Genomic DNA, 14,982 nt, shown 5'->3' with positions numbered 1-14,982 from the left:
TGAGGCAGCAGCTCAACCAGCTGTGCCACTGTTGAAATTTGAGTTCAAGTCGGTTTATTACTGCTCTCCAGAATGCTGCCAATTAATAATTTTAACACCCTGAGAGTAACATAGAAACATAGAGAATAGGTGCAGGCTTAGGACATTCGGCCCTTCGAGCCAGCACCGCTATTCAATATGATCATGGCTGATCATCCAAAATCAGTACCGCGTTCCGGCTTTTTCCCCATATCCCTTGATACCCTTAGCCCTAAGAGCTAAATCTAACTCTCTCTTGAAAACATCCAGTGAATTGGCCCCCACTGCCTTCTGTGGCAGAGAATTCCACAGATTCACAACTCTCTGGGTGAAAAAAGATTTCCTCATCTCAGTTCTATATGGCCTAACCCTTATTCGTTATCTGTGACCCCTGGTTCTGGACTCCCCCAGTATCGGGACCATTTTTCCAGCATCTGCCCTGTTCAATCTTCTAAGAATTTTATATGTTTCTATAAGATCCCCTCTCATCCTTATAAATTCCAGCGAATACAAGCACAGTCGACCCACTCTTTCATCATACGTCAGTCCTGCTATCCCGGGAATTAACCTGGTGCACCTACGCTGCACGCACTCAATAGCAATAATGTCCTTCCTCAAATTAGGAGACCAAAATTGCACACAATGCTCCAGGCGCGGTCTCACCAGGACCCTGTACAACTGCAGTAGGCCCTCTTGCTCCTAAACTCAAATCCTTTCGCAATGAAGGCGAACATGTCATTGGCTTTTTTTCACTGCCTGCTGTACCTGCATGCTTACTTTCAGTAACTGATGTACAAGCACACCCAGGTCTCGTAGCATCTCCCCTTCTCCTAATCTGACACCATTCAGATAATAATCTGCCTTTCTGTTCTTGCCACCAAAATGGATAACCTCACAATTATTCACATTATACCTCATCTGCCATGCTTCTGCCCACTCGCCCAACCTATCCAAGTCACCCTGCAGCCTCATAGCATCCTCCTCGCAGCTCACACTGCCACCCAGCCTTGTGTCATCCGCAAATTTATAGATGTTACATTTAATCCCCTCGTCTAAATCGTTAATATATATTGTAAATAACTGGGGTCCCAGCACCGAGTCTTGCGGCACCCCACTGGCCATTGCCTGCCATTCTGAAAAGGACCCGTTAAAGTAGAATTGTTTTTTTCTCTGTGCAAGAATAAAGGGACATTTAAAATACATTTGGGCAGATATACAGATAGGAAGGGTTTTGAGGGCAATGGCCAAATACCGTCAAATGGGAGTAGCCCAATATGGCAACTTGGTCGGTATGGCAAAGGTAGACTGGATGACCTGTTTCTGTACTGTACAGCTCTAACACTATGGCAACTAAACCCAGACGAAGCAATTATTTTCTGGGTTGGTCAGAAAACCGGACGATCTTACATCGTGTCGGGTCATGACCCTAAACGTCGCCTGATCATTCCCTCCACAGACGCTGCTTGACCTGCTGAGTTCCTCGAGCACTTCGTGTTTTGTTCAAGATTCCAGCGTCAGTAGTTTCTTCTGTCTCCCGTCCATTAATGGTCTTCTTTTTCTTTCGTGCGTGTTGGGGTGGGGGAGGGAGGGAGGAGGAAATATGCCGGTGTTACCGGCACCTGTGTGTAAATCCTGTCCTATAATGACACCTTGGTTGGCAGCTCTTGGTTTGGCCGTTCTTTGAAATGGTCGAATGAGCCATCCATTTTCTCCGAGTCATTTTTCCGCGGGAACGAGAGATGGACAAGGAACGTTCAATCGCCAGCGAGGCCCATGCCCGATGGTTAATTAAATTGTGTGGCCGTGTACACAATGTGTGTTTTTAAAATGCGAGTAATATATTCGTCACGGGACCGTGAAGGTGATCAATTAAGCAACTTCGGTATAAGGGCCACAGCGAACTTTCCTTTCACACCAGACTGTTTTATGTCACTTCTGGTGGGTCGATTATGTATCGAGGGGTATTCTCCGATAAATGTAGACACAAGGAACCGCAGATGTTGGAATATTGAGCGAAACACAAAGTGCTGGTGTGACTCAGTGGGCCAGGCAGCATCTGTGGAGGGACGTGGAGGGACCACTTTGGGTCGGCCCCTTCTTCATTAATAAATGATGTACATCAGTAAGGAGGTGATTAACCCGACAAAGAGGAGGTAGCTACCGCCTTCCAATTCATCCCTCGTTATTATCACAACCTCATTATGATTACAACCTCATTATGATTACTCCAGGTCTTCGTGTTTCTTGGTCTAGATTCCAGTATCTGTAGTTTCTTGTGTCCTTTTTTAAAAATCATAACCTGTTTGACGTTAATAAGGAAAGACATATAAAACTAGCATATTTATTCAAATTTAATGCCAGTGTTTGTTCGTGGCTATTTCACATGGATAGAATCAGGCTAAAGTGATAAAGGACTTCGCCACAACGGTTAGATTTAGGTTCCTTGTTCCTTAAAGTGGACAATTTTATTTCGCAAACCGTTTATCTTCCTGATTGTTTTTATACGGGGGAACGGATCAAAGGATTAAGCATGAACTTGCATGGTGGGCTGGTTCCTAAACTTCCTCCTGAAATAACACCTGCTCCAACCAGCGACGCCGCTTCACCGCTGTGCCGCTGAAAACGACCACGCAGGGTCATTAAACGCCACGTTAGTTTTAAATTAAATTAAATCTCTTCGAAAGCAAGAGTTCGAAAAATTTCACGCGCGACAGTTAAAAGAAGTGTCGTCAAAAACGGAGAGCGCTGAACGCACGGATTAATCTCCAGTGTGGGGCTGTTCCACTTTAGATAGACACAAAAAGCTGGAGTAACTCAGCGGGTCAGACAGCATCTCTGGAGAAAGGAAATAGGTGACGTTTCGGGTCGAGACCCTTCTTCCCCGAATCCCGCTGAGTTACTCCAGCTTTCTATTTTCGGATTAAACCAGCATCTGCAATTTTTTCCCTACGCTGTTCCACTTTAGTTAGCATCAGCTCCATAGTTTCTACACACACCGTCGTCTGAGTAAGGGTTCGCCAAAGTATTTTCATTTACATTTTTAATAAATCCCCACTCTGCCTTCTTTCAAGATCCTCGATAGTGATTTTGAAGCGGATTGAAAATTCGCACCATTGTTCATGTAATTAGTTTTGTGCCTCTGAATGGGGGGAAGCATTGAATCCAGCCGTTCTCATGTTCCTATGTTTAAAAGCCAGCAATGCGTTTTTTTAAAAACTTGGTTAAAACCCGTAAATAATGTAATTAAAATGCATGGGTCCGAACCAGGTTCACTCCTGTAGAAATTAGAAAGGCCTTTTGTTGTCTGAATATCGTATTCTACTTTCTCTGGGGCTCCTGTTCTCGCTGGGCATAACCAAACATAGCCATGCTGGTGGATTCCACCTGCTGCTATTTGACCCGAAATTGACCCAGATGGTGCGAACAGGTGCGAATGGGGAATTTGCTGGGAAATGATGCGGGGCTGGCGCGCAATGGAGAAGGAGTTACTCACCTGTCCAGATTGGCCGACCACTCTCCCGGTCTCCCATTGGCTATTACGTGTCACCGGTGACATGACTCCACCCTTCCGTTGCTCTCATTTCTGGTCGATCCATTAGCCGAGTTTTGTCGGAACTGGGTATCGCCAAGAACTGTCCGCCATGGAATAGGGCAGTGTGGTAGGAAACGCCTCTATAATTCCCTGCTAGGCGAAAGAGAGGATTTTGTCAGAAACATAGAAACATAGAAAATAGGTGCAAGAGTAGGCCATTCGGCCCTTCGAGCCTGCACCGCCATTCAATATGATCATGGCTGATCATCCAACTCAGGATCCCGTACCTGTCTTCTCTCCATACCCCCTGATCCCTTTAGCCACAAGGGCCACATCTAACTCCCTCTTAAATATAGCCAATGAACTGGCCTCAACTACCTTCGGTGGCAGAGAATTCCACAGATTCACCACTCTCTGTGTGAAAAAAAAACGTTCTCATCTCGGTCCTAAAAGACTTCCCCCTTATCCTTAAACTGTGACCCCTTGTTCTGGACTTCCCCAACATCGGGAACAATCTTCCTGCATCTAGCCTGTCCAACCCCTTAAGAATGTTGTAAGTTTCTATAAGATCCCCCCTCAATCTTCTAAATTCCAGTGAGTACAAGCCGAGTCTATCCAGTCTTTCTTCATATGAAAGTCCTGCCATCCCAGGAATCAATCTGATGAACCTTCTCTGTACTCCCTCTATGGCAAGAATGTCTTTCCTCGGATTAGGAGACCAAAACTTCAGGGACTTGCTTTCTCAATATCTCTCACCCTCACTTTCCCCACTTCTCGCCACCCATCATAATGAGAAATAATTAAATATGTAGCGTTCTGCTCTGAATGTTGCTCAAACTAGGAGACACTATTCAAATGATTCTGCCCGGGTTCCGCAAATCTCTGGCAGTTACCATGCAGCGTAAGTCTCCTGCCTCACCACTTTCCAGGTTAGGAGAATCAGGGGGCAGATATTTCAGGGATTCATCTTTCTGGAAGTTGAGGTAAATGTTCATACGAGCGGAGACTCTGTCCCACCCACTGTAGGCGAAAGGATAATCTCAAATCTGCAAATCAGAAGCAAGTAAACGACCGATTTAAAAAAAAACCCATCGGAGTAGCAGTAAGAAAATCAGGTGGTCTTGGTTAGTTCGGAGTTTACAATACACACACTGCAAAGGCTTGTGAATGTCGTGTGCGTGTGTGTGTATGCGTGTACGTGTGCGCGTGTACGTGTATGTGCGTGGACGTGTGTGTACACGTGTGTACGCGTGTGTACGTGTGTCTCATGTATGGATATGGGGTGCCAACCATGGATTCTCACGTTGGCTGGCAAGTTGAATTTCTTATTAATATAGACAAGTCTGAGTGCTTATTGAAATATCCACAATCCCGTTGTTAAAATAGGTGCCTGGGATTGACTGGGTTTATCACTTCCCCGTATTCAAGCAATTGGCTAAATAAACTGCTCTTATTCCAATTAATACTCTCCGAATAATTTAATACAACTGTAAATTTTGATTAAACCCATAGCAGCATATTTTCGTTAACATTTATATAACACTTCGCCCCATTCATAGACATATTTACAATCATGTTTGAGAATGTTCTCACTGGCGGAAACTGAATGTAGTTTGAAGGCCTCTCACGACATGTTTGTAACGTGTTCTGGTTAGAATGTAATGGTCTCGTTGGTTCTTCCTTTACTGGGAATGCATTGAATCCATAAAGTCTCGTTGTAATATTGTCAGGTGCTTTCTGAATGTTGAAAGTTGTAGACAAAATCCCGTGTTGTGCTATTATTCGTGTATAACTTGGTTCTGTGTGTGCAGATATTCCACTCTGTGCCGGCTGCAATCAACACATCGTGGACCGGTTTATACTGAAGGTGCTGGACCGTCACTGGCATGGGAAATGCCTGAAGTGCAGCGACTGTCAGCAACAGCTGACCGAGAAATGCTTCAGCCGAGGAGAGAGTGTCTACTGTAAAGAGGATTTCTTCAAGTGAGTTCAGTTTTATCTATCCCGTCCTATCTGCGTGTCCCTCTACCTCTCAGCCTGTCGTCCCAGTCACCTGCAAACGCGAAAGGAAACATCGCGAAGCCTCAATCTGAGGCCCAAACTGACAGCAAATGACCAGATTGTTTTACAACTGTGGATATGCATTAATGGAAACCAGCGTCAGACGATGGTTGTATTTAATTCAAAGTCGCTATCCAAATTTTCAATTGCAACCCACACACTATTTCGAACTCGCTTTATTAAAAAAAAGATTTTCACAAAGAGATTGTAGAGTGAATCTCCCGCCGTGATTTAGTTTTGGTTTAACGTACATATATTTTGCAGAAGGTATATAATAATTGAGTAGATAAGTCGCCGGTTTGGACTAAATAGGCAACATTGAATTAGATGAGACACGAGGAACTAGACGCTGAATCTTGAGCAAAACTCATGCTGGATGAACTCAGCGGGTCAGGCAACATCTGCGGAGCGAACAGACAGCCGGGTCCCGCTTCTTCGGCCTGATTTTTCACAAATGCTGCCTGTCCCGCTGTTCGCCAGCAGTTTTTGCTCCGGATTGCAGTGTCCGCCGTTCTCCTGTGTCTGTCTCCATGACCCGCTGAGTTACTGTGGCTTTTACATATTTAAATTTAGTGTACGGCTGCAGGGTGTAGTGGCTTAGAGGATGCAACCACTTCCCCAAGTCTCTCCACCTCCCCATCCCAGCCCTCCCTCCAAATTCCGTCACCTCCTAGAGTCACGCGGTGGCTTAATGCTTGCTTGCCTCGAGCGCTTGGGCAGAAATCGGGACCATGGCTGGAGTGGTTGACCGCAGCATTGTCATCCGATGAATCATTGGACCAATTCGGGAGTCAAAGAGTCATGGAGTGATACAGTGTGGAAACAGGCTCTTCGACCCAACTTGCCCACACCGACCAACATGCACCAGCTATACTTGCCCCACCTGCCTGCGTCTGGCCCATATCCTTCCAAACCTGTCCTATCCATGTACCTGTCTAACTGTATCTTAAAGCATCACACATCCAATGAGAATTCTTCGAGGAAGAGCAGGGAATGTCATGGTCAATATTAATTCCTCGGCCTATGACCGAACCCCGGGGAAACCTAAAGGTGATCACGCTTTTTTTGCGAGCTTTGTCTCCGTAAAACCATTGGCTGCAGAGTTTCCTGAAACGTACAAGCTGCAGTTCCCTTCTATGTAGAAATTCCAAATCTCTTGTCTGTGCCGTGCACCCGTACCGCTACTGTACCGACCCGCATCGAGGTCATAAAAGGCGTTCTATCAACGCTTTACTTAAACATAAATGAAACGACGAGTCTGAATTTTAAAATTCGACTAACAACAGTGTTTAAAAATGACAGGATGACCCCCACGAAAAATTGCAAAGGGATAAATAAGCTGAAGGTTTTGGCTTTTGATACTGAAAATATCAGATTTAAATTTATTAAATTTACCTAACAATTCAGCCATCAATGACAAACTTACAGAGGAAGAATATGTTAGTCTTTAACTGTAATCTGTTTAAATATTGGGGCAGGCGTATCGGTGAAACGAGTTCACCTGGTTTTGATACGTGACCTGAGCTTTCTCAGAACAAAATAGATTCCCTTTACCGGTTTGTTAATTACAGGTTATCTGTGTTCTGTACCTGATAGAAACTAATCGCTGGCGGCGCTCTTTATACAGATGACAATATTCAACATCTTGTTTATATTCTGAATGGATATTGTATATTTTGGGCGTTTACATATTGGGCAGATTGACGTGATAATTATGTACAAAGGCTGAAGGGTCCACTGTTTATTTGGGATATTAATATCGTTCCTTACCTTTCCACACAATATGTATTGTATGAGATGTTTACCACGAGATTCGCAGTGGTGCGTTATTACATGAAATGTAGCGTCCAGAAACAAGCAAACCGTTTAATATCGGCGTGGACAGGCCCACTCACATCTCCAACCAAAGAACTAAGCCTCTTATTTGTCTATTTTTTTTCCTATTTTTATTTTCTGAGCTAGGACGATTAATATCTCTTTGCCATCTTCTTGCTTAAACGAGAGATTGAAAGGCAAGGATTAGACCGTCCAAATCCCCCCCAGCCGCTGAACTGGGTCACTACACTGACAAGCCGGGGTTGGCGGAAAGTGGAGTCCGATTCAGCTACCCAGGTCTTTAAGAGGAACCTTTTGTTAGCACTGATGGGCGAGCAAAAAGAGATTGAGTACAGGACTCTACCCAAGGCTAGGGTAGCACCCCGCGTCATTACTCACGTGTAATTAATATGCAACATTAGTACGCTTAATATACGACACTTACGACACTTATTAATATACACATGATATTTAATTTTGTAAATACTTTTCTGAGCGTTGCGAACTTTATTTTTGAACGCAATAATTTTTTTTAAGGAATCTTTTTATTCCTTTTAACAAAATTAAAAAGTACTGACAACATTATGAATGTCTAATCAGGTACATTGGTTTCTCCACTGACGCAAGCAAACGAATTCCCGGTCTGTTGTGATGAAGGGGGTTGTGTGTTAGATTAGATGGTTGGTTGGGCTTGTAACTTCATTTTACCCCTGTCATCTCTCCGTGACTATATCGTCAAAGAGAGTAACGTGTATGGATTTTTGCAAGAGGAACTACCTGAACGTAAACCTTGATCAAAAATACGTTCCCAACAAGACTCTGTTCCCCTTTAAATTAGACTAACGTCCATTTGCAACTTTTCACTGAATTGAGAGTATACCCTTGCATTGTATCATTCACGAATATTTTCTAACGACTCCTGCACGATTATTTCCCGTTGTTGGATTAATTAGGTCAGTAAGAGCAGAGACGTTAGAAAATCTGCCTTCGGTGGTTTCACTTATTCACCAAGAAAATTCAGTCAGATCTAAAAATACTGATCTGTCGTGAGATAACCTGATAGGAATAGCAACATCAACCCCTAAATGTTGCCACACTGTTAAAATATTTTGGAGCGGTAATACAGACAGCACCATTGCCGGAAAGCCATCAAATGATCAAGTAAAATGGAATCGTGCTCTAAAAATAACAGGGGATCGGCCATCGGCCAACCGATCAGAGAATGGAGAGAGGCATGTGTTTGATTTCGGGAACGAGACTTATCCAAACATATATTTCTCAGGTATGGACTCAGGTCGCTGTTTCTTGTGTTCTTTCAAATCTGCTCTTGTTATTCTATTTAAGAACCCGCTGGGAAATGTTTCTTTCAAGAATTACTTATAATGTGTACATATTTCACGAACAATGGTGGAAGGACAGTTTTAATCCATCCCTCCTCTCATTCGTAGGCAGGTTAAATAAAGTTGCCACTAGAACGAGTTTTAAATGTTTCTCCTTAATAATAATATATAATATTATATAAATAATCTCTCTCTCTCTCTCTCTCTCTCTCTCTCTCTCTCTCTCTCTCTCTCTCTCTCTCTCTCTCTCTCTCTCTCTCTCTCTCTCTCTCTCTCTCTCTCTCTCTCTCTCTCTCTATATATATATATATATATATATCTATATATATATATTTCTCTCTCTCTCTATATATATATATATATATACATTTATACATCATTATATGCAGAATATATATATACATACGTGTGTGTGTGTGTGTGTGTGTGTGTGTGTGTGTGTGTGTGTGTGTGTGTGTGTATACACATATAGATATATATTCTGCATATAATATTATATAACAACTGGCATTATAATTCGGGTTTTAAAGCGGAGACCCGACTCCCATCCCGACAGCCGATGTACCAGTTTGCGGGTGTCCAAGATTCGACGCTCTGCATTGAACTGTTCAGGCGAAATCCTTTCCCAAACAGAAGGGGAGCGTGTCACAAGCGCCGGGATCCGTGCAGGGTGTCACGGACTTAACGATGCCGACCCTCCCACAAGTCTGTCAGATAGCAGAGAACAGCCGTTCGATCCAATCCATATTTTAAAGTACAGTGTACCACCTACCTGTCTTGTTTAAAGTGAGCGCACCGCGGAATGAACCTTATTACCGTCCCAACGTCTGCACGCAATATTTTACATTGAATCAATTGCCTTGTTACCGCGAGTTACGTCCGGCTCCGGAACTCCCCGAAAAATGTGACATTTGAACTTGACTCCCGTTCACAATCCTGCAGGAATTCAGTGCCAATATCACTTGTTTCCTTTGAACCGTCGAACGAGATCCCATCTCTTCGGCGACTGGGATAAAAAATGACCGTGTTTTTTGATTAATTACTGCGCTCGCTTCTTATTATAATGTAACCGGCTGCATATATTTATTTCCAGCTATTTCCTCGCTAGTGTGATTAATTTAAATACGATTGGTCAGCACTAACAACAAGCGAACCGATGTTTAACTCGCGTTGCGTTTTAATTTAGTTCAAGTGTATAATGAAGGAATATAATGTAAGGCCGGTACAAACTGTAGTCACTGTTAACGGAAAAGTTAATAGATTGAACAATAATAGTGACATGAATGTGCCACTGCCTGAGAAAAATGCACTTGCATTTAAGGAAGTGGCGGTGCCGAGGTACGGGAACCCAGTCTTAATTTCAAATAATAAATTTATTTTCAATCATTTTATTTAAATTACAATGATTTTATTTAAATAAGTAATTTATTTATGTTTAAAAATATTGAAAACGACAAAAAAAACCGGCAAAAGGACGCATTTCGGCACGGAGTAAAAAATAGCAAACAACAGAAGTCCATATACCCACATATCTTGTGTGGAAACGCTGCCCCTCGGTTTCTCATTACATCTTTCACATTAAACAGAAACAAATTGACAGAACATTGAACAGTAAAACACAGGAACAGGCCCTCCAGCCCCCTCTTCTCTTATAATATACTGAACATATTCTAAAATATAGGCTGTTCTTGTTGTCGCTAACTCAGTGCACGCTGTGGACATTTATTTAACGCAGAGAACATTTACGAAGATGTTGCCAGGACCTGAGGGCCTGAGCTAGAGGGAGAAGTTGGTCTGGTTAGGGCTTTATTCCTCGGAGCGCAAGAGGCTGAGGTGTATAAAATCACGAGGGGAATATACAGGGTGAATGGCGGGGGTCTTTTACACAGAGTATGGGAGTCAAGGTGCCCCGGACATAGATTTAAGGTGAGATGTGAAAAATGTAATAGAAACCTGAGAGGGATTTTTTTCACACAGAAAGTGGTGGGTATATGGAACGAGCTGCCGGAGAAGGTAGTTGAGGCAGGTACAATAACAACATTTAAAACACATTTGGATAGGTACATGAATAGGAAAGGTTTAGAGGGCTTAACGCGGGCAGGTGGGGCAAGTGTAGATGAGGCATTTTGGTCGGCATGAAGAAGTTGGGCCGAAGGGATTTTTTCCGTGCTGCATGACTCTACACAGTGAAATCCTTGTGTTGCACATGTTATCCAGTGAAAGCAGAATTTACACGAGAACTATCGAACCTCTTCTAATTTCACAAATAAAAAATCCACAGCATTCATCTATCACTTGCCAGGCTTTGTCCTGTCTCCGCCTCTCTTCTAGTTTCACCCCCCTACTATAACCAAATCTGAAGTAAGGGTCCCGACGCCAAACGTCGACTCTCCTTGTTCTCCAGAGATGCTGTCTAACCCTCTGAGTTACTCCAGCACGTTGTATCTTTTTTTTTTGTAAAGTAGCATCTGCAGTTCATCATGCCGAATTTCCCTAAGGCCCGTCCACCCGCTGGTTCGTCCTGTCAGTAACCCCGGCCAGACTTAACTCTCCGGGAGTGTGACGGATTGCTCGTAACTTTCTAAATGTTGTTCCCAACACATCTGATATCTTAAATGACAACAAGGAGCGGTGGGCAAAGGTGTATCTGAAGTCGTTCGTTCTGGGGGAGTGAGATCCGGGCACGTTGCCATTGGAGCGCCCATCATATTTTACTCCGAATGCGGTGATATCTACGATGAGAGATGGACTGGAATTATGTTCACGGTCTTATGAACCTCTGCTCTCAAGAAACCTCCACCCGAGTCACCAACTGTTTCTGTTCCAATGAACTGCAGGTGCTTGTTTACACAAAATGGTACAAAGGTACAATTGTCACTCAGCTGGTCAGGCAGCATCTCTGGAGAACATGGATAGGTTATGTTTTGGTTCGTGCCATATTGAATGCCTTTCAGAAATCCGAATGCATTACATCTTCTGGGTTCCTCTTTTCTATCATCTGTTGCATCTTTAAACAACTCTAGCAGATCAGTCAAAGACAATATCCCTCTCATAAAATCACATTGATTCTGCTTGGTTATCTTAAGACCTTCAAGTCCTGTAATTTTCCATTCACGATAGATTGCAGCATTTTTCCGGTGGCAGAGATTAGGTCAGATGACCCTTAAATTCCCTGCCCTCTGGATCTCTCTTTTCTTCACTAGTAATGACGCAGGTTGTCTGCCAGAGTGTGAGGAATTTCAACAGATTACCACCAAAACTTCCTTCATCTCCACGGCCACTCCCTTCGCGGTGCAGATCATGCGTTCATTACTTTTGGACGTGTTGTTAAAAAGAATGAAAACTTATGACCTTATCACATAAGGTGATAAGGTCATAAGTGATGGGAGCAGAATTAGGCCATTCGGCCCATCAAGTCTAATCCGCCATTCAATCATGGCTGATCCATCTCTCCCTCCTAACCCCACTCTCCTGCCTTCTCCAGATAACCCCTGACACCCGGACTAATCAAGAATCTATCTATCTCTGCCTGAAAAATATCCATTGACTTGGCCTCTACAGCTTTTTGCACATTGCCGCAAAGATTTGCAAGTGGAGAGGGGAATGAATGCATAGTTCAGTGACTAAGGTACAAAAAAGTTGTTGGTAGTGTCCAGCAATCTTGAATGCATAGTTTAGTGACTGGGGTACAAAAGAGTTGTTGGTAGTGTCCAGCAAACTTGTTCAATGTTGCAGTCATCCAGGCAAATGAAGATGATTCCAGCTCTCTCCAGACTCCTGCCTCATTGCCAGTGGAAAGGATGAGTGCGCCACGCAGTCTATGACTTGCGCTTGCAACCACAGTATTTATGTAGTTTACCTAATTAGGTTTATGGTTATGGGATATTAATTATGTGTGTGTGTGTGTGTGGGGGGGGGGGGTATTATTGCAGCTATTGTTCCAAATGGATGATATTGGATGCTTTCCGTTTGGAAAGGGCCATTGCCTGGCACTTGTTCAGGGCCAATTTAATTTGTCAGCCCAAATCAGTGCAGGCTTGCACTTGAGATGCATGGACTGATTCATTATACTTGCAAAAGCAGCTGAAGACTGCATATTCATCAGCAAGCATGCCTACATCTGCCTCGAAGACAGGCGGAAGGCCAATGATGAAGCAGTCCAGGGTTATGGGAGCTATTAATTTATCAGGATGCAGGATTTTTTTTGTGTCTATTTATCTATTTGGATATAGCATGCAAGATCTTTTTAGCAAACTGAATACAATGTGTAATAACATTTCAGAAAGTGCTACCAGGCTCCCCAATTGGATACAGTATCCGTTTAACAGACTAATATATATTTTTTATATGTCTGGATCGAGTGTCTCCTTTGTGTCTGGGTAATGTATATCTTCATCTGGGAAACTTTCTCTTTGTCTTTGTTCAATGACTTCAGCTATCTGGCGTAGAGTATTCCACTATATCCTGATATGTCCACATTATCTTTCTATCTGGTTATTGTATCTCTTGTTCTGTCCTGGTCGCAGTATTATTTATTCTATCCCGTATTCAGCTACGGAAAGTACTACTTTATTTGTGTGGCCCCGTCCGTCTTTATTGTATGATCGAGGAGCTCTCTCCATCTGGGTATATCAGCTTATGATCAGTATAATGATAATGCCTCTCTCTATCTGGGTACAGAGCCATCTACCAATCCTGGGCAAAGCATCTTTCCATTAGAAGCCATATCCAGCTTGAAATTTTGAAATATAAAACAGGAAATGTTAGAAATTATAGATCAAGCAATGCCCGTGAAGGTAAACAGTTGATGTCTCAGTTTGATAATCTTTCATAAACATCTTTCATAACCAGGTACAGTATTGTGTAGGAAGGAATTGCAGATGCTGGTTAAAACCAAAGATTGACACAAAATGCTGGAGTAACTCAGCAGGACAGGCAGCATCTCTGGAGAGTATGGATGGGTGACGCTTCGGGTTTGAGACCCTTCTCTCGACCCGAAACATCACCCATTCCTTCTTTCCAGAGATGGTGCCTGTCCCGCTGAGTTACTCCAGCATTTTGTGTCCATTTTCAGGTACAGCATTCCCTATTTGCTTTGCAGAGTGACCATTTCTGTGTCTAAATGAAACACTTCTGTCAGTCTGCACACAAAGGCAATGTACTCTGATCAGTCTGGATCATAAATCCTTCTGTGTGTGTACAGTATTATTTTTGTCTATCTGGGTACAATATTTCTCTGTCTGATTACAATAATCCTTAATCTGCCTGAGTGTAGAACCTCTTCTATCTGCTAAGTTATTTCTTTATCAATTGATCTATTGGAATAAAATACTCTTTCTCTGTATGGCCTTGGTATCTGTTTATCTGACAGAGTGTGTTAGTTCTTTATTAGTTTGGGTATATTTCTTCCAGCTGTCTGGGTTCACAATCTCCTTATCCATCTGGGTCAGATTTCTCTGCATTTATCAGAGTAACTTTGTCTATCCCAGTCAAGCAAGTCTTTAAATATTATGGTAAATTTCTCTTTTGCTGGGTACACTTTGTATTTCAGCAAAATATTACTTTGTCTATTTAAATTATTGCCCTATGGATCACATCCTTTGCTAGAACCAGTATTGCTTCATTTACCTGATTATAGTATTTCTTTGCTTGCCTGTGTATGGTATCTAATTACACAGAGGCACAAGAGACTGTAGATGTTGGAATCTGGAGCAAAAGAATAGCTGGGGTAATGCAGTGGGTCAGGTAGTATCTGTGGATAGTCAATGTTCCTGGTTGAGACCCAGCCTCCAAAAATGCTGCCTGACCCATTGAGTTTCTCCAGCCTTATCTGAAGTTCTTGCCTCCTTTTGATCTCTAGCCTTTATCACTTAGTCCACTCACTTGCCAATCAACCCCTCCCCCTCCCCCTTCTTTACCTATATCCCATGTCCCTTTCCACCTATATTCCTCCTTTGGCTTTACATATTACACCTCCTCTTTTCCTTATCTGACATCCCTTGTCTCTTTTTCATCTTTAGCCTTTATCACTTTTCCCACTCATCTGCCAATCAACACCCCCTCACCTGGATCCACCTATGATTTGCCAGGCTTTGTCCTCCCTTTTCCAACTTTCTCCCCCCCCCCCCAACCACCCCCCCCCCCCCATCCCACCACCACCACCACCACCACCACCACCACCACCACAATCAATCTGAAGAAAGTTTCGGACCTGAA

At 43.1% G+C, this 14,982-nt stretch overlaps 1 protein-coding gene across 1 annotated transcript in view; it reads left to right on the top strand.

Annotated features, from left to right (window-relative positions):
* The window catches only part of lhx3 (LIM homeobox 3), a 48,505-nt gene that overhangs the window by 7,715 nt on the left and 25,808 nt on the right, over positions 1–14,982 (top strand). The window contains exons 2-3 of the mRNA XM_078425884.1: positions 5,362–5,533; positions 5,876–5,878. Coding sequence (XP_078282010.1) covers positions 5,362–5,533; positions 5,876–5,878 — 175 coding nt within the window. The remainder of the gene's footprint in view (positions 1–5,361; positions 5,534–5,875; positions 5,879–14,982) is intronic.

Source organism: Rhinoraja longicauda, chromosome 31, assembly GCF_053455715.1.
Source record: "Rhinoraja longicauda isolate Sanriku21f chromosome 31, sRhiLon1.1, whole genome shotgun sequence".
Lineage (NCBI taxonomy): Eukaryota > Metazoa > Chordata > Chondrichthyes > Rajiformes > Arhynchobatidae > Rhinoraja > Rhinoraja longicauda.
This window is presented reverse-complemented; position numbering and strand designations above follow the sequence as displayed.